General features: G+C 35.8%; 1 protein-coding gene and 1 non-coding gene across 3 annotated transcripts in view; both read left to right on the top strand.

Annotated features, from left to right (window-relative positions):
- Nucleotides 1-4,093: 4,093 nt before the first annotated feature.
- Nucleotides 4,094-4,175, top strand: Trnas-cga (transfer RNA serine (anticodon CGA)). Its single transcript has one exon. It is a non-coding gene; the product is annotated as a tRNA-Ser (tRNA).
- A 219-nt stretch (nt 4,176-4,394) lies between these two features.
- The window catches only part of LOC131689637 (beta-glucuronidase), a 70,333-nt gene continuing 49,942 nt past the window's right edge, over nt 4,395-24,785 (top strand). The window contains exon 1 of one of the 2 annotated variants that reach the window (XM_058974869.1): nt 4,395-4,624. In XM_058974869.1, the coding sequence (XP_058830852.1) occupies nt 4,537-4,624 (88 nt within the window). In that variant the 5' untranslated portion in view covers nt 4,395-4,536. Of the gene's footprint in view, nt 4,625-16,696; nt 17,128-24,785 lie in introns of those variants that run through there. The other variant, XM_058974871.1, reaches the window with a different exon arrangement.

Here is a 24,785-nt window from a genome sequence, read left to right as displayed (position 1 = left end):
GAAGCAGTGCTGCCAGGGATAGTTTCAGTTAATGGTGAAAATTAAATTTTGGAATATTTTCTTAGACTGGCAATATTATTGAAAACTGCTAAAATTTTCTAATTTAGATATCGCTCAATTATTTTTCATGCAATTGAACTAGATCGGAAGGTAAATAATGAGAAGCTTCTAGCACTGCACAAGAAGCACCTATCTTTATTAAACCAGGTTTTACGTGTTTCTTGACGCCAATAGATCTAATGAAAAATAGTTGTGGGACCCTATAAGCGGTAGAAAAAAGTTGGTCAAGAAATGGTTAACGAGATTCTCAAAAGAGACCCGCCCATCCCTGGAGGTGATTTCAATTCTTGGGTAGCTCAAGCAAAGATGGATAGCAATACTTCTCGCTGAGGCGCCAGGGAGCCCATCATCTACGTAACCTGGTAGTCTTTCGCTAGTGACAAGTATGAGTGGGATAGTTTCCGAAGACTACATGCGTAGTTATTACTTGACAATCCGGTACGACATTGGTCAAATAAATAATGCTACAAGGACAAGGACGAGGATCTCTTTATGGGGGCGCAACACGCACTCTTCTAACTAGAATGAGGATTAAAAGACTTGTTAGCTAATGATATGTAACACCACCACGTAAATTAAATTGGAGCCAAGAAACAGATGACCCCAGTTTATTTACTTTGATTTTTTTCTGGTATTCGAGTAATCGAATCGTTTACCTTGGAAAATTGAAGCCCCGGGTAATCGAGTTTGACATGTATTGCAAAAGACACACCTTATTAAAAAGTTTGTCTTAGAATTCTTACACAAAAAGCTATAAACAACTAATACATATCGTTAACTCGTTACCAATATAAATAATTAATGAAAACCAACTGAAACTACAAATCACACCCTGAAAGTCTGAAAAATCGACTAGGGCAACAATCGACGGCTTAAACTCGGGCACGGAAGCTCTACGAGAAGATGCTGACAAAATATGGCTGCTGTGTGATGGACGACGAAACGTATATAAAAGCCGATTTTAAGCAAACTCCGGGGTTGGAATTTTTCACCGGCAAGATCAAGTTCTATGTGGACGACAAATTTAAGAAGAAGAAAATGTTGCAGTTCGCCTCCAAATATCTCATTTGGCAGGCCATCTGCTCTTGCGGATGAGGAGTGAGCCTTTCGTGACAAAGGACACAGTAAATGGCGAGATCTACAAATCTGAGTGCCTCGAGAAGCGCCTTTTGCCGTTCTTGCAGCAGCACGACGAAGCTCCGCTATTTTGGCCAGATTTGGCATCATGCCACTATTCTAGAAGTGTCCTGGAGTTGTATGAGGCCAATTCTGTCCATTTTGCTCCAAAGGACATGAATCCGCCAAACTGTTCGGAGCTGCGCCCGGTGGAGCAGTACTGAGCAATGAAGAAGCGGGAACTTCGGAAGAGCAAGAAGACAGTCAAAGACGAGAAGGACATGTTAAGAAAATGGAGAAAAAAAACTGAGAAACTGGTACCGGATGACACTGTAAAGACTTTGATGGAGGGCATCAAGCCTAAATGCGTTCAATTTTACACACAAGGCTCCATCGATTAACTTTTCTTTTTATTTTTGAAGTAAATATATGTATAAAACTACACTAAAATTTTGGTTTGATTTTAAATATTATACGAAAATTGGCATGACATTTTCGGTGTCGCAATAAATTCGTGTTCGCCCTTTAACGCAAAAAAAAGTTTCATTCGATTATCCGGGGTGAGATTTTTTTGAAATCCCCGGATAATCGAGTCCGACCTGTAATAATAAACAGTATGACTCGGATTAGGCGACATATTTTCAATGCGTTGTGAAGGTATTTTTTTTTCGAACAAAAGCGATGTCCAGGACACCTTTATAATTCATTATATTATAAACAATTGTTTAAAACATATAATAATTTGTAAATTTTCGGATCAGAAAAAATGACGAGCAATCTTTGTCTTACGACAATTTCATTGCTAGGTAGTTCCATGAAATCGGTCAATTAGATCGCTCGCAGTATTTTTTTAAATAAACGGGCTAAAAATTTCAAATGTCAATACTACCCATGATCGCATATTTGGTCCCTTTACTGTAGGATTTCCTATCTTTATGGGACTAATTTGCGATCATAGGCAGAATGTCGTACTCGATTTGGGTTTGCAATGCCAATTACTGTCAAAAAAATGAATATTCCATCGAAATTGCGATTTCACCTAACTTGGATGGCCCGTTTGAGAAAATTCGATTTAACTGTTAAAGGATCATCAGTAAATTATGTATTAAGGAGGAGGGTATATAGCAAATTGTAACAAATGGGAGAAAGAGAGTAAGCTAGAATATAACATAGTATACTTTTACTGAAGACTAGTCTCCAGCCCTGAAATGAGTCAATAGTTTTGATAGATTAAAATTCATTCGCGAATTATATTGAACGCTCCTGAAAAAAACTTTAAAAAAATATAAAAATTTCAATGCGGCCGCGCCCTGTACACAACCACCTTTTTTGCTGCCGTCTATAATCCAAATTTCATGGCATTGGTAATTTTTTTTTCAACGATACGCAATACTGGACAAAATTTAAAGAAAATTATTAGATCTCTAGAAATCGTTGTATTTTTTAGAAAATGCATAGTAAGACCAACTAGTTTCTCCCATCCATCAATCGGACGGCGTGGGAACTTTTTTTCCATATTCTAGAAGGATCACAACACTCTTAAAGCCCATAAACATCCATTTTTTACCAAAATTTCTCAATGGTTTAAACCGTTAATAAATTTTAACGCAATGAGGATGTACCGTTAAATGTTTTGTCTTCTACACTGTGCTCCCAGCGTTACATTCCAAACACTTGATAAAGACTTGGACTGGCCGGTATCAACCGACAGCTGATAAGAACGCATTTTAATGTCTGCTGCTTTTCCGTACAAATCGCGCAAAGAAAACGGAACAAAAACCTCTCCGATGCGATAACGCACTGAACTATTCTACCGCGTGTGCGTTTTCTACATGTGTGCTGCAAGTTTGTGCAGTCTTATCAATTCCTTTGAGAAAACAAAGTTTCAAGGCATTGTACGGGTGACCCATCCAGGCCTGTTGACCGAGAACACCCATTGGTTCGTGTCGAGGGGAACTTCGTACAAGGTCCCACTGTATGCCGGTATCAGGATTGTTGTGAAAAGTGTTTGTTTCGCTCTCGAGAATCGCATGGTTTTCAAACGTTCCACAACCACAAACATTTTCTCAGACAATTAATCATCTCCCATCCAGCATGCGGTGGCACTCGCCGGCCGCAGACGCTCTCGACTGTCACGTCCGATCACTGGCGATGCGTTAAGGTCGCCCTCACCCTACGGTATCCATTTCATTAGAAGGCCAATATCAAGATCATGAGCGTGGGTGATCGATCCTTGACTTAGCGTTTCTCGCCCTTCCGATTCGCATCCGTCGAGCTCTTTCAGTTACGGATTATGTTGTTGACGCTGGTGTCTCACTGAGCAGTGTCAATATTTGGCCAGTGGTTGAAGAAAGTGGGTAGACTCTTGGCGAGCCCGGACAAGTGGCACTTCTGGAAGTATAATGAGTTGATTGGATGATCAACATCCAAACAAAACGGTGATCCCCGAAGGCCACACTCACCACCAGCGAAAATGAGAAGAATCATCAACTGGTAGCAATATCGCTCGGTTTGCTGATGGCTGAAAGTAGCATCGAAACCGATGCTTTTGTGTTCCTTTTACGGAGCGGAATTTGTTCTGAAAATCCGATTTGTCGTCTGCTGGTCTCACCGTACAAGGAAACTTGCTCGCCACAATACTCTTTATTCATGTTTCGTTTTGCTTTTCGTTACCATCCGGTGCATGACTTTCGATTTAACATCGCAACGCGACCAACCGAAGAATGGAGGTGCAGTTTTATTTTTACAGCTTGTCTTGTTTACTTCTGGGTGAACTGAAAGTGTATGAATGTGTGTTAGTGTAAATGTTCATGCGTCTCTACCAGTGAATATTAAATAAACTTTAAAATAAACCACCGTGAAAGCTATGTTTGGACGGTTTTATGGTGTTATTCTTTTAGCAACACCTTCATCGCAAGCAGTCGTGGCCGAGTGGTTAAGGCGTCTGACTCGAAATCAGATTCCCTCTGGGAGCGTAGGTTCGAATCCTACCGGCTGCGCATTCTTTTTGCGACACAGTATACATCAAACTGTTTATCACAGTTGATAATTAATAACGGTGGTGGGGTGGCATCTAGCGGGTTTTTTGTTGAATCTATTAAAAATGCTATAATTTATAGCAAAATATACTATAGACGGTAACCAGCTGATAAATTATTTCACATACACAAACGCAGCTAAGAGTTCTAAACATTCTACCACTACTACGAGCAGTGTTTTGTCTTTGGCTGTCATCGGCGTAAAAACAAGTTTTATCCAGTAGACAGCAGACGAAGTGATAAAAAAAACTATGTTTCTTGACTCCGCAATCTCATGATATCACGACGTAATTAGGGTGTGAATGCCTTTGAGAGAAGGTTGATGCTGGAAGTGGAAGTGATTCCCTTGCTGCCAACGAGCAGCTGGTGGCGATTTCAAGTTCTCGGCACACTGGTAGCTTGGTACAATGGTGAGTAACGCTGGTGGAAAAAATCAATCAGTTGTAGTAGGGCAAATTAACTTGTTTCTTCTACGGCAGCAGTAATCGATCAAAGCCGGGGCCAATTTGCGAATGTAAACAAACCTCCGGTTCGGGCATAACATGCATTCATCGTACAACTGACTTACATTTGGTATCGTGTTTCGTAGCAAGTTCAAGTACTGTTTTCCTCTACTTCTGTGGAGTTCAGTCAGTGTCGTTTCTAAACATTAGCTCTAATCAGGCACGTAGCCAGAGGGGGGGCTAGGGGGCTAAAGCCCCCCCCGAAATTTTTCAAAAATAAATTTAAAAAGCCGGTGACTTTTAACAAAACTTGTTGCTTATTTGGTTTGAACAAATTATTGAGAAAAAGTTAAAGAAGGCTATTTCTAACCACCGAAGGCAATGGTCACGAAATTCAGTGTGCTTTATGCTTTTGCTCGAGCCAGTGCGAAGCGAACAACAAAAAAGTAACTTTTATATTGTGTGCCTTGTCTGAAGAATACAAGAGACTGTTACTTTAATTGTAGCTGTAATAATCTGTCGAGATTAGTGATTAGCAGAAGCAAGAATTGGTGCTCCAGCCAAATGCGGTGATTATAAAATTATTGATCATTCGCATCCTGAAGGTGTAAATAGAGATTAGACTTTCGGAAACCGGCTCTATCCAGTTCTACCATGGCAGGCATTTAGCGCTCAACAAATTAGTGCAGACGAAACCATTCATTTCGCACAACTTAAAGAACAAGGTTGTGTGTGACATTGCTTAATTAAGATCCTTCTGTATATGGACTATGAGAAAATGAATGTTCCGCTACAAGATCGGATACCGCTTACTCGCAGATTAATGTCACATTTGGGAGAAATGGAATCTATTTGGAAGGGCAATTATTGAGGGCGAAAAGCAAGGAAGATATTCGCGAACATAAAGGCAGCAACTACGATGATGACACGGAAATGTACAATAGCGAGATAGAAATGAACTACTCCCCCCCAAGACATAGTTGGTGAGGAAAAAAATATTTCCTCGCCTCGTAAACAGGTTTCCACGTGCAATGGCTAAGCGCTTGCGCGAAATCTGTAGGACAACCACATAAACTCGTTATATTATTTTAATATATAAAAGACCCACGACCCAGTTTGTTATTTTTAAATGATAAGTTTTTGAATTGCACACAATTTTGAATTTCTGTATTAGATCAGTGCACACTGTACACTCTGTTCTCTGTACACTACTCTGCGCTACACAAAAAGTATTTCAATTTATCTGAGAACGATTGAGCCGAGAATAGAATTTTCATTTCGCGTCATTTTAACGCAATACCATTTTTATTAACGCTTCATTTCATTGTTACGAGTAATTCGTTCCGTACTAATACACTGTTAATCCGTAAATCCGTGATATCTTCGACAAACGTGCAAAAAAAATTCTTTTAAAAGTGGACCGGGCAAAAAGTGGTAAAATAATAGGCAATCACGAAGAGGGACTAAAATGTTGGGACTGATTGAATCTATAAGTCAATAAGTTGGGATAACAGTTTCGATTTCATGTCTTAAGTATGTAACAGTCTTTCGTTCCGTTTTTGCTCGTCATGGAATAAAATGAGAGAGATAATCTTAAATAAGAGAGCAAAGAGAGGAAAAAATCAACCAATCTAAATCGACTCAAGATCACTCTTCTATCTTTACTATACACTCAACACGAGTTCTTTTCGAATTGCGCTCTGATCTTCTCATTTCGTCTTCGTTGCGTTAGGTGCAACAACTTTAATTGAAACTTTTTCCCAAATAGTGATAAAACAAACATGTAATCAGACAAACATTACAACTTTCTTCAAGAAATCATACATCTCTTCCAATCTTGATGATGATTGAAAAAAATCAAGAGCTAATTATTTTTATTCACAAACAAACCTATTACTAAACAGATTAGTGTTCATATTTGTTTAATGAATTGGCAAAGAGTTTTGCAAAAGTTTTACAGGAAACGGATAATTTGCTGTAATTTAAAACAGACAACTCTAAAAGAAAGCCTCGGCAAATTAGGTGCAAGTGCGATGTGTTCTCTTCCATGTGTCGGAAGCAAGTGATGCTGAAATTATTATCTATGTTTATAGTCTCTAGTTATTTTGGTGGTGTCATCAATGTTATATTTACCAAATTTTATGTAAATTAGAAGCATTGAGTAATCAGTGCTAAGTAATTTTCTTTCGATTTGTGAATAGATTCTGAGCAGTTTCGCTCAGTAGATTAAATTCTGGGTAGTTTCCATTAGTAGATTAAATCATTGAAATATATATTGGACATTGTCCAAAACCCCACGAATTCCGAAATAAAACCTTCAAATAAATAAATAAAACCAAAATGTTCAAATATAATATTTACTTAATCTAGGTAATCTTCTCAAGTTACAACGGTTTTGCAAGATTGTCAAAAGTCAATAGAGCTAAGGCATTCTTGCTTTGTAGTGAAATCAGTAGTTTTTGCACTCACTTTACATTTTGACTTTTAGTATAGTTTTAGGGATCTAGGAAAATCAGTCTACGATATTTTTAATTCATAAGTACAATGATATAAAAAGTACCTAAAAAGAATCAACTTAAATAGATAAAAAGATAGTTATTCTGAGTTGCCTGATAATGTTGTCGAAGATAGTCTTTAACCCATTACCTATGAGAGTCAAATGAAAAAACATGTGTTTTTTTCAGGATTGTTTTGATTACGACATGATCAGTATCATTTAAATTGAAAATTTCATAAAGTCGAGTTAACGCAAACTTCGGATGAAGTCAAAGAGCTAGTAATAGTAGAAAGAAACCTGATCATGAAAATAGGAGTTGAACCTATTTTCTGCATCTACAAATCGCCTGCCTTATCAGAAGATTTGAAGCAAATTTCGACATTCACTTTGTTCGGACATTCTTTGCAACGGTAAACTTTGATTTCACACTGATATATTCCTATTCATGGGGACAACCTTGACGTTGGTTTCGTTCTTCTGATTAGCAAATGCGTGTAAAGTTTCGTGAGACGGGTTTTTGGATATTTTTCTACTCATTCCAATTTAGCGTCTTCTACAAATTGTAAAGGTGTATCGAATGTGTAGCATTTTCAAGCAGCGTAGCATGCAGCGTAGCATTTTCAAGCAGCCCTTAATACTTTGAGCTCTTGACTATTCATTTTTGTAACTAGAGAAATTTCTAACTTGTAAATCAAAAATAATCAAATTTAATTCGTCGATGCACTATAGCCTTTCTTGTAACAGGCAACATATTATTAGGGTTTTTAGTGTCTATTGTCTTATTTTTGGAATTTTTTTCACTAAGAACTTTTCAAATTACGTTCAGTTTCCAGTGATTGTTTCAAGTCATCAGAATTAATACATTTATGCAATAATTTTTAAGCCCCTCCCGAAACAAAATCCTGGCTACGGGCCTGGCTCTAATTGAGGTTAATTTAAATCTTATTAGCACGACAGCAGCTTCCGCAAAAAAACAAAGTGTCACTTAGAAAGGAAATAACGGCGTGATGATGGTGCGCGTGCAAACAAAAAGTTACGTTTATGAGGACTTAAAAGATGACGACTTTCTTCGGCCCACAAATGGAGCGTTGACCGTTTATTTTCCTGCGATTGAAGTTGTAAATGTTGTGGGCGTTGAAAAATGGCCAATTTGTAAGCATTTGTATGACAGCTGAGTGCGACGTAAATTTTAGATAACGTGGAGCCTTACTGTGGGGTGGTGTCTAGTTACAACAGCTTATGATGTGAGACATAGTGATCGTTAATTTCTCAGGAGCTTTTTTGTAGAGCCGTCCTACATCGATATTTGAAACGGCCAAACATTCTAGCCATATTAAAAATCAACTGTACTTCAGACAATTCTAATCCATCACATTTTTGTCATTCGTAACATTATTAGTTTGAGACAATAATTTTCAGCCCTTCTAAAATATATAAATCTCCAAGTAGTTAACATATGGCTAAAATGAATGTGATTTTTGGCGACACTCGACCAAAGAAAGACAAGGATATTAAAGGAAAAGTTCAAGTATTTTGGTTTGAAAACTATAAAAGCGAATACAACCAACCAATTTTTGAATATGTATCGAATAGGGGTGTCCATAAGGAGGTTTACAACAGTCTTTTTATTCTCCGGACAAAACCTAGACGCATCCGATGGGTTTAAGTATTGTAGCTAATGATTAATCCACTGGGTTCCTGCTCCCAAGTGATATAAGAAGACAGGAACAGGAGTATAAATGAGACACCCTTGCTGTGTAAATGTATAGCACAGTGGATGTTGGCGGATCTTTGTTGGATTTAAATGATGATCATGATCCTACTTAATCTTTCAGGGTTCGCAATAAACGATTATAAGCCATCTTCTAGTTGGCATCTTCTAGTTGTGTAATCAATGCTGGAGATGAAATGTACAGTGCTCTAATCGGCAGTGGTCAGAGTAGCAAAAAATAATGACTTTGGTTTAAGAATTGTATTCATACTCACGAAAAAAGCTATTGATCCAGGTCTTATTTCTGAGCTGGCAAACCTCGATATTTCTTATGTCACCGTCAATTTGAGTGTCGATAACATATAAAAGAAATACGTCAATCATCACCATCTGATGTTTTGAAAGGGACCTTATTTAAATGGGTTTAAACTCGTAATCGGTAGTTATCCAAGCTCCAACAACAAAGCATTTGCAAGAGCTCAGATAACAATTAAGGAGGCTTTGATATATTTGGCATATATATATATATATATATATATATATATATATATATATATATATATATATATATATATATATATATATATATATATATATATATATATATATATATATATATATATATATATATATATATATATATATATATATATATATATATATATATATATATATATATATATATATGGGCATCCGTACAATTGTGTAATTCGTGTAAATCCAATAGATGTATGTGGGTGTTAGACCGCAGGTCTTTCCAAAAGTTCGTCTGTGCTACCCGAAGGCCATGCACACTTTCTTGACTCTGAATTCAATGGGAGCAGACCAGTTCAGTTTGGAATCCAATATAACTCCAACGTATTTAACTTGATCTGCACACAGTAACTCAGAAACCAAGAACTACAATAGACGAACTCTGATCTTCCTTATCTCTGCCTGTCTCAATGACGAGCACAGAATACGGTTACTAAGCATTGCGTTTGTCCAATGCGAGATATATACAGATACTGCATGACCGCGCGTCGCTTCCAGAATTGGCCTGAAGGACACATTGCCAGAAGCACCCTCAATATCTGGGAACGAGAAACCATTTTCAATGTTTTCAATGTTGTAAACAACATCGTAAAGCAGAGTGATCGTCGATTTCCCACACTGATATGCATGTAACTTTTTTGCAGTGAATATTCAGCAAAACTATCTGAACGAGAACGAGTTACAGGGATTGAATACTTTTGTACGAAAAAAATATACACTGAAAAAATGTTGTGTAATTTTTTCACAAAAGCAAAAAATTGTGTTAAAAATTTAAATTGCAAAAAAACCATTTTTTAATTTTTTATATTTTGTTAATAAAAACCTAAAAAGGAAAAAATGAATATGATTGCAGGATGCAGAACTTATCGGTAAAAAGTTTTTTCTAACAGTAACTTTACACATGTTTTTAAATGTCGTACTATTTGACATACAAAACTGTAATTTTATTACAGAATATAATTCTAAGTACCATTTTAAATTAAAATTCATTTAACAAAAATCTTACAAAATGCAATAATTTTCGAGATATTTTGGAATTCAACCAAAACAATTAATTCGTGTAATTATGCCCTTTTGTAAGTTATTCGCATTGCTCCATAATAAAATGTCAACAATATAATGTTTATCGTTTTAGAGATGCAAAAAAGACTCTTTCAGTGTATTTGGATCATGGAGAAGCTTTTAATAAAAACTACAAGGGACAGCCCTATGGGGTTGCACGAGCTGTAGGACTATACTACAAAAAGTAAAATGTTTATTTTTTTAGTACATTCAGAGTAATAATAAATCAAATATATTTCTTAAGTATAGTTCAAGCATAACCAATTAACAACGAATGTTACATATTGAACCAAACTTTTATGGTTATGAGGTCATTTCATTTGTAGTAGGTGATCGAATCCGATTAAACTTATTTGAGAAGATCTGAAGAAAAAAAAACAGAAAACCGTGACCGAACTAATATCTGGAACTAAATCTTTATAGCACAAAATCAGTTTTTAAAAATTGTAAAAAAATTTCGATTGTATGTGGTAAAAACCCCGAACCGGTGAAGAAAAATCAAATTCTAGACAATATAATCACATTTCATGTATAGACCAAGCTTTCTAGTTATATTTTGCCATTATTGCAACTTTTCTACAGTACGCATACAAATGTAGCGAATGCAGTTGTCTTAATCATATATATATATATATATATATATATATATATATATATATATATATATATATATATATATATATATATATATATATATATATATATATATATATATATATATATATATATATATATATATATATATATATATATATATATATATATATATATATATATATATATATATATATATATATATATATATATATATATATATATATCGAAACTATAAATATACAAGAATCGAAAACAATTTTATGGATGGACTTGATGGTTTTTCGAGTGGCAGTACACTCAAGTTTTTTTTTACGCGGTTTTTTTTTGCGCGGTATTTTTTTACGCGGTTTTTTTTTACGCGGATTTTGAAATTTACGCGGTTTTCATTTACGCGGATTTTGAAATTTACGCGGTTTTCATTTACGCGGATTTTGAAATTTACGCGGTTTTCATTTACGCGGTTTTTGAAATTTACGCGGTTTTCATTTACGCGGATTTTGGAATTTACGCGGTATCCATCAATGAGGTTCCCTTCATCGCGGATTCTTAAATTTAAGTGGTCTTCATTTACGCGGATTTTGAAATTTACGCGGTTTTCATTTACGCGGATTTTGAAATTTACGCGGTTTTCATTTACGCGGATTTTGAAATTTACGCGGTTTTCATTTACGCGGATTTTGAAATTTACGCGGTTTTCATTTACGCGGATTTTGAAATTTACGCGGTTTTCATTTACGCGGTTTTCATTTACGCGGCTCGTATCCCCCGCGTAAAAAAAAACCTGAGTGTATATTCATGCATAAATAGGCTTTGTAGTATGTACCTATTAGCAGAATCAAAATAGGATAGGCTGAGTGGAAATGAATCACGTGAAGTGGAAATGAATCAATGAGTCGAACGTAAATAATAAACTTTCGTTGTGCTTACCATCGATCCGCGTAAATTTGTTGCTAAGAAAGTTTTCGTCTTTGCGCAGGCGAAAGCACAGATTGCTATCATTGCAGGTTAACAAACTAGATAGGGTGACGAGCCTATTTTCGCCATGTTTCTATTATCACTCTACCCATTTGAAGCCGTCTGCCATCTTTTTTCAACGCATTGAGTCAAAGAATAGCGCAACAATAGGAGCACTCGATTCGAGTTTTCATTGGACGTTTGAGTTTTAGCGTGAAAAAATACTTTTAGAAATTTGGGTGAAGCGAATTGATCAAAACTTTTTTACATTATAATGTATCAATTCAAAATTTTTGTTATTTTTATATTCAAAAATATCGACTAGCAACTCGGCGATGGAACTTTTTGTAGAATTGGAAAATCACGATTTGCGGTGTTAATTGTCATTCAAAATTACTTAACCGATTTATTTCAAACTTTGCATACACATTCTTTGTATAAGATACCTAATCCCTACGTTGAATTTTCGAGATGATTTTTTAATTAAGAGAGTTTTTACTAATTTGAAATCCAAAATTTCTATTTTACACGAAAAATTCCGCCATTTAAAGATTGGTTTTTCCCTCGAAATTACAACTATTATTAAATTTAAATTAGTTGAGTTGATATTTTATTCCGTGCAGACAAACAGAGCTCATGTGCTCATCGTGTCTGTTTATTTTAGAGTGATTCATAATCATGGTAAACGCATTCGGTTATTTTTGGTTCTCGTTGAGTTTATAATAAATTGTCACCCCTTCTGTGAATCGCAGCTCTTTAAAAAAGAAACACGATTTATTCACTCTTTTTGAAGAGTCGATTCTTTTGATCGATTCACTATTCATTCGCCCATCTCTATTAGGCAGAGTATAGAGGAGGGTGCCGTACTAATTCATTAATTATTAGTGAGGGACCCTCCTTAGTATGGTCAAAAAGCAACCTTTAACCAATACCTACTTACACATTCGCCTCAAACATTGAACCCAACCGCACAAAGCAAAATCAGTCAACGCTGATGATGATGGGTAGAGCGAAAGAGACAACCAGTACCACGACACTATATTAACCGTGTTCGCGACTGGAGCTCGAATGTACAAGCGATTTTGTGTAGGAATAATTGTGTTACAGATTGTACATAAAAGTGTGCTGGAAACGAGCACAACACAATAGAAAGCATATTGTTTGAACGGACAAGCTTGTTGCATGTTGGACGGAACTGGGTAGCCTACCTCCACAGCCAGTGTAACGGACTTCTAACTCAGTTACACTGGCTGTGACAACACACAGTCCCGCTAAAACCATTCGGAATTTGATTCGGAATCTTGAATGGAATCAGTGTGGATTCCAACTCAAATGCAACAACCGATTCTGAAACCGATTGAGTCGTATACGGTTGTTGCATTTGAGTTGGAATCCATACTGACTCTATTCAGAAATCCGAACCGGTTCCGGAAAGCATTTAACTGGGGCGCAGTGATCTGCTCCGCCTTCCGTTCAACAGGCAACTGAGCTTGAGCGGCCAAATCCGTTCTTTAAATAGTCGAAGATGACGTCATTCATAAAAGCGTAGCGCGCTAGGTACACAAATATGTCGTACCGGACTCGGGAAGCGCTATCTTCTGTGTGTAAATGCGCGATATTTTGACTAGATTGCACATTATTTAAATTTTTAATCCTATGATATCTAAAATCTTTGGGTTTACCTATTGGAATCTATTCTTAGAAGTATTTCGGGGCGATATGGGCAAAAAAAATTTAAAATTTATCGTGAGATGGCTGAATTATAAGCGTTTAAAATTGGACCACTTTTCGTTACATACCATTTTTGTAGAATTTGCAAAGTGTACCACCATATCGAAAACAAAGACGTAGTCCTACGTCAAAAAATGAAAACCTTGTTCCATCTGAATACACTGGAACCTAAATTTACGAACCAAACCGGGGGCTCGTAAATTGAATTAGTTCGTAAAAAAGTGGACGTTATTTGGAATTTAGCTCGTAAAAAGGAGTTCGTTTTGTGGGATTTTGTTCGCTAAAAAAGTTTGCTTCACATTCCTATTAAAATTCGTTGGTTGAGCAATATACTTGATAACCCCAACAATATGGGTATTTTTTAAACGGGCTTGACAAGTTGAAGATGAAAATGGACAAATGGAACCTTTTGAAGTCCAAGATGGTGACTTCCGGTTGAGCAATATTTTTGATAACCATAATCATAAGAAAATTTATCTAAACAAAATGTCGCCATCTTGTATTTCAAAATTGCTTCAAACATCGATTTCCGTCATGTACTCGTCAACCGCATTCCGAAAATACCCATATTGTTGAGGTTACAGAGAATTTATCTGAACCGGAATTCGCCGCCTTGGATTTCAAAATGGCTTCAGACATCGATTTCCGCCATGCACTCGTCAACCCCATCCCGAAAATACCCAACTTTTATTAATAACAGTTAGCTAAGAATTTGTTAAATTGTATACAACTTCTTACTGTATCGTACGGAGCCAAACTTTTTTTTTATGAACTTGGAGTTCGTTATTTCGAATTTATTACGTAAAAAAAGTTACGTAAATCTAATATTACATAAAAGAATTGGTAAATGGAGGGTTCACTGTATCGCATTCACAATGGCAAATCAGTTCGCATAAAACATTGCCTAATTACTATAATGGTACACACTAAGGTATGCAATGCTGCAGCTGACACCTCATCCACACTCCGGTGCTATATTTGTGAAGCAACGTCCAAATCATTTAATGACTTGGATAAAACGAAAGAGTGCAACCCAGAAACATTCAAATTCGGACTGTCAACTTTTCACGCCAGAATAAGATTTTTAAGCTACTTCTACACGTGGCTTATAAACTATCTTTGAAGAAGTGGCAAGTGCGTACTACAGAAGAAAAGTTGATTGTTGCTGAAAGAAAAAAAAAATTATACAAGAGCAATTCAGAAGTAACATGTGCTTGGTGATAGACATTCCACAGTGGGCTCCGGCAATACTAGTGACGGAAATATAGCAAGGCGCTTTTTCTCTAATCCAGATAAAGTAGCTGAAATAACAAGAGTTGAAGCAACACTCATTTACCGTTAAGTTTTATTTTTTGTGTTTCGAATTCATTTCGTCAGTAACTAGCACCATCTGGGTATCTAGTTAGACGTCATGTATCTAAACTAGTACCCAAATTAGCACTAGTTAGACACAAAAAAATCCAAACAGTTCGCACGACACATGTGAACATTCAAAGCAACTGACTTGTCCCGAGTGATGTCCCGGGAAGCAAATACAGAAGCTCAGTCTCAAGGTAATTTTGGAAACAATCAATAGTGTGCACAGTGTAGACACCAATAAATGTGCTGAGTATGCAATGACAACTGCCCAACTATATGTATCTCGGTAGGGATGGCATCTAATGTCGCCCACGGTCCACCAAATATTGATCCACGGGCAAGCGTGATGGAACACGCCTTTCTACCAATAGGACAGTTATCAGAAGAAGCAGCAGAGGCTCGCAACAAGCATTTACGTTCGTTTCGGCAGCATTTTGCGCAGAAAACGTCAAGGACAACTCTACCAATAAAGAATCAAATGCCGATGAAGAAAGATTTACAACAGCGACCCGTAAGTACAAGAAACAAATAAGAATATCTGATCTCTGAGCATCATGAATGAAATACCGTTGATGATACGGACGTGAACGAAAACGCGGTAGAAAATGGACCGAATAACCCTCAAGGTGCGTTAGACAACGCAGTTAATGTTTCACCGCCATGGTAGAAGATCTCAACATGCAGCAGCAAGCCGCGCCCACAATCCCCGATTGACAGGCATTTGAAAATCTAATTTTTATATTTACGTATTCTACAAATCATAAAAGACCCACGGCTCAGTTATACTAACGCATTAAGCCGTGTCATATGAATAAAAAGGAAAAATGGTAAAAACGAAAAATCTATGACACATACCTAATAATTAGGACGCATTCAATTCGAGAGTAATTCCTCTGAATGATATCCTTCCAACAGTAGTTTTCTAGAACCACTCTTGTCGACCTGACTAATTTTATCTGTTGTGAAAACAGTGCCCTATTGGCCCAGTTAAAGCTCCGGGCTCCACCATATTCCCATTCACTATCAAACCCGTAATTACCGGGCAGTTATTTGTGTCCCCGTTTATTCGCCACCTCAAGCAGAAAAAAAACATTGTCTGCGAGATGACAACATCGCATCCATCCATATCTTTTGATTTCGGTGTTTTTGTTTACGCACGCCTTGTTATCATCGGCTGGGGGGCCGGCACTTTCTGAGCGCATTGATAATCGAGCGATGCAATTTTTCAGTACGCACAGAACGGCTCAGACACGCACCAGTAAGTGTGATAGTGTTTAGTTGTTTGCCTTTTGTCTTTAGTGTGCTCTGTTGCTTTTTGTTATCATTCTACAACAGCCTGGGATGGATTCCTCTCTGTAATTGCCACTTCTAAGCCCGCTTCAAGAAGCCCCAACTCATCCTCAGCAAAAAAAAACCTATCCAACAGCCGCAACGAATTTGCTGCCTGTCCTGCCACTCGTTTCTCATTCCTTTCTGTATCTATCTACATACTTTCTTGCGAAACCTTCCCCGATTCATCGCCACCGCCACAGATCCACCGACCAGGCACAGTGGCGCGACGCGGCACGCTTTAGTTCTGATCAGTGTTGTTCAGATTCTTTGGCAGGCAGGATTTCGCTTCCGACGCCTGCCGCGTTCGGATGTGCTTGTGCATATAGCGCACACTGCAACCATCATTGCCGCCCTCGTCACCATAGCAGTCGTCAGTCAGTTAGTAGTGTGGTATAAAAGTGACAGTTTTGAGCCCACCAGAGCTCATAAGTTGACTCAGGCCATTCCGTTGTGGGCCATTCAACTGGTGATGGTTGGTTGCCGGATGTTTTAGATCCAGTAGTGGTTCGGTTACTATCCTCCGGAAGAGTTGCTAATTGAGTTAGTGGATTGAGTGTAATTAATTGTGGCGGATTAGAAGACACTGACCGTTGGTTGGGCGACCTAGTTTGAACGTGAAAAAAAATTTAGTGAAACTATTCTCAGAACAATCGCAGAAGATGGCGATTTACCGCAGAGAAAGCCAAGGAATGGGTAATGTACATTTTTTCGTTGTTTTAAATTTAGGTAAATGGGTTTGCACAAATATTTCTGCGAATAAGGTGTGACATGGAATGTCAATTGGATTCCTAATGATGAATTGTTCGTTTGAACGCGCTTTTCGATGCCGTTTTTTGCTTGAATCCGAAACTGAGTTAAATTCCAACCCCAACCGCAGTCAGTTCGTACCTTGTGACGGCACTTGAGGTTAGAACCTGAACAAGTTGCGCTTCAGCAAAAAAGAAATAAGGATCATGCATCAACAACTCGTGGGGTCCGTTTCTTGAAAGCCTGTAAGTTTGAAAACAATAGAGATTGATCTTTTCAGGGCGTGGATTACGTTCGTGATAATGGAATAAACAAGATGCGATTAAAACTCAATTTGAGTAGAAGTGATTGTCTAAAGAGTGGGACATTATAATGGCGTGATTATGAATATAAAATTACCCTTTATGACTCCGGTCGGTGTTTACATAATAACTGGTAAACCTGTATTCGATTGAAAGTCAAATTTAATATTTACTTATCAAATTGGCAGAAAAGTGGATATAGACGTTTTAGATGAAAAAGTGTCGTTTTGCTACGATGTTTACACATCGAATATTTTGCTAGCTCTTTAATTATCTTCTCAATTGACAAAAGTCTGATGATGGTCAAACTGCAGAAAATGGTTTGAAGTTTTTTCATCAAGCCAAAGCCGCAGCAAAGGAAGTGACATGTGTAGGGTTGTAGCAGCACCGGTACCAAAGATCGCGGGAATACCAAACCGAGAATATGTATGGTAGACCGGCAAAAATTCTGACTTTTTTTTGGAAGTCTGCTAATTCAATTGGTAGGTGGATGCACAAATCATATGCAAAATATAAGCTTTATCCGATAGCTCTAGTCCGCCCACAAGAGGTTTCAAGTTTCTATAGGAATATATATGAATACTCGGAAACAAAAACTTAAAATCCAATAAAAAATTGCACAGTAACTCTGCATACTTCAAAACTTATGGTCGCGTAGCTTATTTTATAACGAATAGCTTTGTTCAAGAATGCATATTGGTTGGAGGTTCCCCAACAAAGTTATTTAACTTTGAAGACTAACCATTTTTTTTTTTTTTTTTTGGAATTTCCTATTCTAAGAATGTGCGAGGCAACGAATAACTTTATATGAGAATACACCCAGGTTTTTTTTTAAGCGGGAGATACGTACCGTGTAAAAAAAACCGCGGTAATTGGAAAATCCGCGTAAAAACGCGTTAATTGGAAAATCCGCTTAAAATAAACCACGTTAATTCGAAAACCCCCGTGAAAAAAACTCTCAGCAAAAGACTTAGAGTATTTTTGGAAGTTCTTTTTGGGCGGATTTCGCAATTAACACGGTTTTTGCAAAAAATATAAAGAATAATAATAATAAGAATAAAAAATATTCTAAGTCCTTTTGAATGCAAAAGACTTAGAATATTTTCGGAAAATGGAAGAGACGGGTCTGGAAGACTCCTTATGGGCCGCACCCCAATAATATGTGTATTTTTGGAATGGTCTTGAAGAGTAGGTTCCAGAAATTGATATGTGACGCCATTTTGAAATCAAATGATTTTTTACTGAATTTATTGTTTTTATTGCCAATTTTTCATATATTTTCATATACAAACTTGAAAACTCTCGTGAGTGAACTAGAGTTATCGGAAAAAGCTCATATTTGTCAACTAAAATGTGAAGCCAAATACCGTTTGATTTAACAGTGTTCCGTAAAAAAAGTCAAAATTGTTGCCGGTCTATTATACATATTCTTGGGTTGGTATTCTCGCACCCTGATATACAGGGTGTTTGGTTCATGGTTAAGAACCTCTCGAGGGGTGGATGACTGTCATATTTGGAGAAAAAATCATTCCACACATACCATCAAATTTCAACCATTACAAAGTTATTGAACTTTTTGTGTTAAAAACTTATTTGTCTTAAAATATCTCTAACTCAAAAAGTATACTTTATATTTCAAATATTTTAGATCCACTGGGAAGGTGAAAAAATATCGCATTGAGTGATGCCCTCAGATGTTTCAGCTAATGAGTTTAAGTAGCCTTTTCAAATTAATTTATTGAAAATTAAACAATTTTAATCGATTTTTCGTTCATTTTTTGAAAATCCTAATAGTTAACCTCATCATTTTAATAATCCAGATTGTTAATCTTGAAGAGCTGCATAATTCGTTCTTTGACATGATACACTTACCTTTTCTTATTTTCATGAGTTTGGGTTGTTCAACTTGGATATTTTTATCTCATATTCACTTATACTATTTCTTATTGAAAAAGTATCGCACTTATTGCACCTTATCTTATTTTTATTCGAAAGCCAGGAAATTTTTGCATAGAAAAAGGTATACCCTTTGCATTGAAAAAGTTATACACCTGTCAGTTAAGTGAATTTAGTATTCTTTTTGAAGTTATTTAGTTTAAAGTTAGTGTTATTATTAGCATTTTCGTTAATTTTCTTAAAATAGTAAATAAGAAACAACACCATTATTATCATGGAATTAATGCATATCAGCAAGTTCTACAATTCTTCCTTTGGCTCCATTCAAGTATCTCCTTTAGTTTCGAAGCTAGATCATTTTTATCACCTCGTTTCATATGCAAAAAGAACGATTTCGAACCCACTACATTTGTGGCGAGGTCATGCTGTGTTAACTATTAAATAGCAGCAAAATTAAAAGAGAGATAAACAAAGTGTCAAATAAAAAGTTATAGAGAACATTAAGGGGCATCAAATGAACAATAGTAACGATAAATTTTGTTGATTAATGATTAGAATAATTAAAAAACTCTCCCAATAGCACAAATTTTGAGTTATTTCGATAATAAAAAATCATTTAGTACACTTAACTAAAAGATATTTGTACATACACTGATAGGACATTTTCTCAGCTTTCCAATGAAATCTTATAAATAACGATATAAAGCATATTTTTTTAGATTAGAGTCTTTTAAGCACTCGCAAGTCGGTTACAGGAAAAGTATAGTAATGAAATAACAAAGAAATGAGAAGAGGAATATGACGTCCAAGAACAAATTATGAATCGTCCTAAAACCCAACTTCTGGATAATGGATATTGCTATAATCATACTTTATTATTTCGAGAAAATTAGCAAAAACCTCCTCAAAAACACTAACTTTTAACTACTTTACAGCAAAAGGTAATTAAAACTAATTAACTAAAAGATATGAGAACAACATTCAATAGGAAATTTTCTCATCTTTCGAATGGAACTAAAAAATTTAAAATACAAAGTATACTTTGAAAGTTAGAGGTATTTTAAGACAAATATGTTTTTTACACAAAAAGTTCAATAACTCTGTAACGGTTGAGATTTGATGGTATGTGTAGAACAATTTTTTTCTACAAATATGACAGTCTATCACCCTCCGAGAGGTTCATAACCATGAACCAAACACCCTGTATACCGTTTTGATGAGAAAAACTCACATTTTCTCATATAAAAATCCATTTTTATTGGCCAAAATTCAGAAAATCTTCAAATGGTCTTAAAAATCGACCCTGATCTGCTAAAAATAAACCAAAAACGTAGTAGTTTTATCATTTCTCGTGCACTTCAGGATAAATTATGTTAGTTTTTTATTGCTGTGCGCTTGCGATTTTATAAGGGAATTTTTGCTTCAAAACAGAGTATCTCAGGATAGGCTCAAATTATATTGAGGTTATAAATGTGTTTTATGTAAAAATGTTTGAGGAAAACAATGGCATTTGAATTTTCGAAAATAAAATATTTGTATTGAGAGAAAAATTAACTTTTGATAAACCCAAAACCGGTTTAATTCTAGAGTACACAGAACCGGAGATTGGATCAAAAGAAAATCAAGGGTTTTGGAAATATGTCAAAAAGGGGAGTGCTCGCATGTCCCGAAGGGTCATTCAATTGACACAAAAAATTGTGTTTTCGTATATATTGGCCTTAAATGAACAATCCCTTAAAATTTAGTTCAAATCATATAATATTCATATAATAAGAGTTATCGGTTGCTGGTATATTCGAATCTATTCATTTAGCAGTACTACTGAGAAGCGCCATACAATTTTTTATCTGCTCGAATCTATTGCATTGCCGACCGATTATTTCAAAATCTTAAATTGTTCAAAATACAAAGAAAATAGTTTATGCCAAATAACGGGAAATGTGCATACGCATTTGCGATGCCTTTAGTGTCTTGCCTTGGATTAAGCAAAATACACTCAGGTTTTTTCACGGGGTTTGTTTATGCGCGGTATTTTTACACGGATTTTTGAATTTACGCGGATTTTGAAATTTGCGTGGTTTCATTTACGCGGCCTGTATCCCCCGCGTAAAAAACCTGAGTGCGTATAGAACAGTTTGTTTATTGAAGAAGACAAGTACAGACTAGATCTCTAAAGCCTATCAATAGGCCGTAATGCAATGATCAACCGAACAGACGAAAGCTTGCTGACGATTTTGAGCTATAAGGCCCAATGAACCATGGAGAGTGATAAATACAGCGGTGGGAACTGAAAACAAAATTTAAAGGAAGGATCAGATTCCAATTATGGGTGAATTTCTGAGATTTTTTTAACATACATTTATATTGCTTAGTATATTTATGTCAACTTTCTCACTATATGTTTACTGACGTAATGAAATATATAAATTACAGTGATCCGGGCAAACGAGTAGATCACAGATTTGCTTGCAAGGGGCCGCCGTTTCCGAAGGCGGGTTGACGTCCATCTCTGCCATCGGATTCTCAGCGGCTTTAAGCCGCTTCGGATCACTGGTTTCGATTATGCAGCAAAGCCCCAACTGTACAATATTGCAGCTGAGTTTTCGTTAATTTTGTTAAAATCTAAGTACCATACACCATTATTGTCATCGAAATAATGCATCTCAGCAAGTTCTACAACTTCCTCCTTGCCTGCATATCATTACGTCTTTTCGTTGTGCCGCAAAATCTTTTTTATCAGATCACACATAAAAAACATTGTGTTCGTGGGTTGCCCGTTATTAGAGGTACGGTGAACTCCGCAATTCAGTGTACATAGACTGGTTCAATTTTTGACTATTAGCTCCACCAGGCTCTACTGATTCCTTTTATAATCCTTAGTAATTGTGCAAATTTTTCTACTGATTGTTTGTGTCTACGGATCCTCCAAAAATTTCAAAGTTTATATAGAACTTTGTATGGAAAATCGGTTAACATTGGTAATAGATTCTCAAAAAATCACCTTATAAATCATTTAATAAGAACGATATATATTTTTAAATGCATTCCTCTAGTGAACATATTCGTGGAACATTGCAAGTTTGTGAAAATTCACTGAGATAAGTTATTAACTAAAGATTCAATATGACTTTGAAACAAGTGGATTTTATTATTAATCATGGCAACCCTGTTTGAATAGCTGCATCTGCCACACGCGAACGGTAGAAGGCAAGTCCAGTTTTATAACGTTGTGAAACCGTTTTTTTTTTTTTGAACCAGAGAATGGTTTAAACGACAATAAACATAAACTTAATTTTTTTATTATATTCTAAATTATTAATCTATAGTCTCCAGCGTATACCTAGGACAACTGCCGAGTTGTGATAGGTAGTTTTCTTATTATAAATTAAAATCATCTTTAGGTACTATTTATTTTTGTGGTTGGGTTTGTTTTTAGAAGCTTCGGGATAAACCAAATCGATTATTTCGATATATTCAAGTGTAAACCATATTTTTCACCCACCGCTCGCGTATGGCGGATACAGCTATTCGAACAGGGCTGCCATGATTAATAATAAATAATGTTTTGAGGTCGTACTGCTTCTTTAGTTAGTAACTTTTCTCAGTGAATTTTCACAAACTTACAATGTTCCGCGAATGTGTTCACGAGAAAAATACCTTTAGAGATATATAGTGTTTTCATTAATTGGTTGATGGGGTGATTTGATGAAAATTTATTTTCAATGTTAATCGATTTTCCGTACTAATTTCCACATAAACTTTGAATTTTTTGGGGGGTCAGTATACACAACTGATGGGTACCAAAATTTGTACAATCACTAAGGACATTAAAAGGAATAAGTAAAGCCTGGTGGAACTTGTATTCTGCAGGGAATAATTTCTTCCATGCAAATTTGAACCAGTCAAGTGCACCCGTGATGCGATTAATTTGTCTATTATTTTGAATGGGAATCTTTTATATGTGTCAATATGTTTGATGTTATGATATAACACATACATTTTTCTAGCAATGAGCGCAGGCGAGGATATCAAATTTTGCGGTAAATTTTTAATTTCAAATAACTCCAAAAATATGCCACTGTCATGTGGAAAATTCTATTGTAAGCAATGAACTACTGCTTGTATAGGAATAATAATAGATTTTTTGCGGTTTGAATGTGATTTAATCGAAACAACGAACAAGTTGGTGGTAGGATATTTAATATTTGCATATTCTGGATATTCAATATGGTCGCCATATGGCACCAAAGCATTTCTTATGGAAAATTCTTTCATTTTGTTTTTCTATTTAGCTTTAAATTGAGTAGTTTCATATTCTTCACTAAAATATTTCAAAAAGTGAGGTGTTGAAGATGAAAAAAACTGAAAATGACTATTTCATGAGTTTCATTTCGCGGAGATGATTAAGTTTACTAAAATGAAACATATTATAATGGCAATCGAGAAGGTAACAAAACATTGGAAGGTTAGAAATATAGGATCGAATTTCTCTTAGCTGCATCCGCATAATATGATTAGCGTTTATTTTTTAAGAGTTTTTTCCCGATCCTTGCATTATTTGGGCAGGATACAAATAATGATTCTTTGTTGTATTGTATCCTTTTGTACGAATAGTGATTGTTACATATTTCGAATGTTCAATGTAGTCAAGGAAGATGTATAAAGCGAATTGAGCTATGTACGCTTAAAAAATAATAATAATTCTGCATTTTCATTTCGCAGGAAGAACTTTCAATGCTTTATCTTGTTAAAGTTAGTTTGAAATTTCTTTCAAAGTAGAACATGAATATTTCGCGAATCTATAAATATAAACGACACAGCTCATTTCAAGATCAATCGTTTAAGAGAATCGCTACTCATTTTGGAAACCATTCACGTGAATGCCGGAGGGTTAAGCTCGCGCGTCGAACCAATAGACAATTTGAAAAAGGTTTTTTCAACGTCGTTTTGGAACGATGCTGAAGCAAGAGCTTTTTGACGGATTTTCGTGATGGTATGCATGCATGCATGCCATGGCTTTCTAAGAATATTCACTCCGACACATACGTAAACGTTTAAGCGAAAAAGATTATGTTCGACCGGTTTTAGAGGTTCCGGAAACCTGAAAAAAATTGTAATAAAAAATCAATTAAAAATGTGTAGTTTTCAAAAATGGTAAAAACTTCTCCTTTTTCCCGATGTTGCTCGTAGGTAACCTTATTGAATTTCCGTGTGATCTACATATATTATATATTTTTGAAAAGGGTAATTCAGCACAGCACTTTCGAACTATATGTAGATTTTCCCGATTGGATCATTTTTTCAAAAAATTAAAAAAAAAGTAAGCAAAAACACGTTTTTTGAAAAAAAAAAAAAAAAAAAAAAATCTTGAAGACGCTTCTTTGAACATAAAAATGTGTATGTTTT

This window comes from Topomyia yanbarensis, chromosome 3 (assembly GCF_030247195.1).
Source record: "Topomyia yanbarensis strain Yona2022 chromosome 3, ASM3024719v1, whole genome shotgun sequence".
Classification (NCBI taxonomy): Eukaryota; Metazoa; Arthropoda; class Insecta; order Diptera; family Culicidae; genus Topomyia; species Topomyia yanbarensis.
The sequence above is the reverse complement of the archived record's forward strand: the minus strand, read 5'-3'. Positions and strand labels throughout refer to the sequence as shown.